General features: G+C 43.4%; 1 protein-coding gene across 1 annotated transcript; it reads right to left on the bottom strand.

Moving 5' to 3' along the window:
• Window positions 1-1,069: 1,069 nt before the first annotated feature.
• On the bottom strand, window positions 1,070-1,936 carry LOC117818569 (C5a anaphylatoxin chemotactic receptor 1-like). Its single transcript, XM_034691508.1, has one exon. It carries the CDS (start codon window positions 1,934-1,936, stop codon window positions 1,070-1,072), a length of 867 nt encoding a protein of 288 aa, XP_034547399.1.
• Between the last annotated feature and the right edge of the window lie 436 nt (window positions 1,937-2,372).

The raw sequence follows: 2,372 nt of genomic DNA on the forward strand, positions 1-2,372 counted from the left end.
CCATGAGACATCATAAAGTTATGGGTTTATTGGAAGAACCGTAAGAAATCCCATTAGTTTAGATCAACTATTTGATAAAAGTGAGTCTTAAGACGACACTTCCATGGATAAACGAAAACCTTGCAGACATCTCCATCCAGGAGCTCCGGACCTGAAGGGCCAACGAAGAAAATACCTTTTTCTCGATAGGGAACCACCATTATTAAGCGTTGACCCAAATGTTCATGTTTTAAAAACGAGCAGTAAAATGCAATCTCATTTCTCAAACTCAAACCAAAGGGCTATGATTCGGTCCCGTCTGTTATTGTTAAGTCAGGTATCAGTGTATGTTCGTATCCTGAGAAGTTCCCTCTTGATCCCCATTAGTCTCGGTATCAGTTGCACAGCCATAATTCACAAATGATCCACCTCAGCTGCTGCACATTAAATGAAACCATTATCACACTTTCATGTAGTATCCAAGAACAGTCACACCACCGACAGTTAATTTGTGTTGATGGAAAGAGGGAGTTACATTAACCTGAGCATCATTAAGTGACAAACTGTGCACATTAGCTTTGAGAAAATATAATATAAACTCGAAAAGCAGCTAGATGACAATTCCAGCAGTTTTGATCCAGGCTATCCGGATATACAGTTGCACTGTTTTAGAGGCTTTTGTTGTCAGTGTTTTTTTTATGTTAAATAAATGCATTGTTGTTTACCACCTCCGAACTGCATGTGCACACAAGGATAAATATCCCATTTAAATAGTGCGATTTTCATACCAGATTGAATCACACGATGTTTTGACGCCAGCCATGTGAGCCAAACATTTGGTCAATTTTCCTACAGATACCTTATGGTGATGATTCGGTCTGCTTAGTTATAATTTGGTCGTGACTCCACTGAAGGTAAAGCCAATTCTGGAAGAGAGAGAGAGAGATAGGTTGGGGTCAGAGAGAGTAATAACTTCATGAATTCAACACACAAAAAGAGACAGACAGCAAGTAACTTAACGCCAAACATCGCATAGCCTGTGGAAATCATCTGAATCATGACATTTTTTATCACATTGTTGACACCACTCTCACCTGGCCCTCCTCCAGGGACACACCCTCCTCCACACGCTCCTCCACACGGCCTCGCGCAGTGACGGGCTTCCCCAGATGTACAAAGCCGGGGTGACCAGCGCGTTCAGACGAGCCATGATGGCAAACAGGTTGGTGGCCTCATTTTTAAATCTCAGCCCTTTCCTGGTCAGCTGTCTGACTATGATGTTTACAAAGGACGGACACCACAGAGCCAAGAAGCAAATAACCACAAACACAATAATGCGCAAAGACTCCTTCTTGTTGTCTCTCTCCGCACTAGGCGCCTCTCTCCCCAGGTGACTCCTGGCTATGATGTATAATTTAATCGTCATCAACACTTTAATAAGAACTATAATCTGCAGAGTCATCACACCAAACGCGTTTATTTGAGCTGCTTTTGAAATAGGCACCATGTTCTGCACGGTGAGTATCGTATATGTGTAAATCCAGCAGAACGCACAGATCCCGATCACCACAGACCTCGTTATGTAGCGATTATAAAAGAAAGGATGACACACAGCAAAGTATCGATCAAACTGAGCAAAGAGGAAGGTCAGCACATTAACACCTAGAAAGGAGGGTAAAATGTAGAAAGTCCCGTTTCTTGAGGGATAGCCCTCTTGGACGTCGAAGAGGCCGAGGTAGTAGGCCGAGAATCCGGTCAGAGTGTCACTGATGCTCGTGTTCAGCATGAAGATGAACCGGTTCTGGCCTCTCAGAGAGCGCGTGGAGGAGATCCCGATGACCACCGAGCTGGCCAGGAGCGCGGAGCTGGTGGCGAACAGGATGTGGAAGATGAAAATGAGGAAGTCCTCCGGACTGTCAAAGTCGACCGACAGAGGAATTGTGGCGTTGAGGAGCATCCTGACGCTCCGCGGGAGGGCGAGCAGTCATAGTATTTATAGAGGACTGGTGCCCAGATGTTCAAACCTTTTGATCCCCAGAGGATGGAGGTTTGAGCACAAACAAGCGACATGTACAGGGAGAACTGACGCGTGCCAGACAGCTGGAAAAATAACAAATACAGTCAGACGTGTCATAATGAGCAGCGCTGAGCTGCTCATTATAATTTACGAGTTTGACAAACTTTCTTAGTGTTTGATTCTGAATGGTTCAAGATGATCCAGACATGCGCTTACATATGTTTGGTTGATATGTGTCAAATCCCTCACTGGTTAGAGTGATTAGAGATTAAAAGCACTATTATCTCCTATATCAACATAAATCAAAATGTAAAATTAAATAGCCTGGATTATTTTATCAAGATATCCATCTTAATTTTAGTTTAAGATTTTTTTA

The sequence above is a fragment of the Notolabrus celidotus genome, chromosome 9 (genome assembly GCF_009762535.1).
Source record: "Notolabrus celidotus isolate fNotCel1 chromosome 9, fNotCel1.pri, whole genome shotgun sequence".
Taxonomy (NCBI): domain Eukaryota; kingdom Metazoa; phylum Chordata; class Actinopteri; order Labriformes; family Labridae; genus Notolabrus; species Notolabrus celidotus.

What these genes read in the sequence shown, in the direction of transcription:
- LOC117818569 (XM_034691508.1), bottom strand. Translation starts at nt 1,936, where the DNA reads ATGCTCCTCAACGCCACAATTCCTCTGTCGGTCGACTTTGACAGTCCG.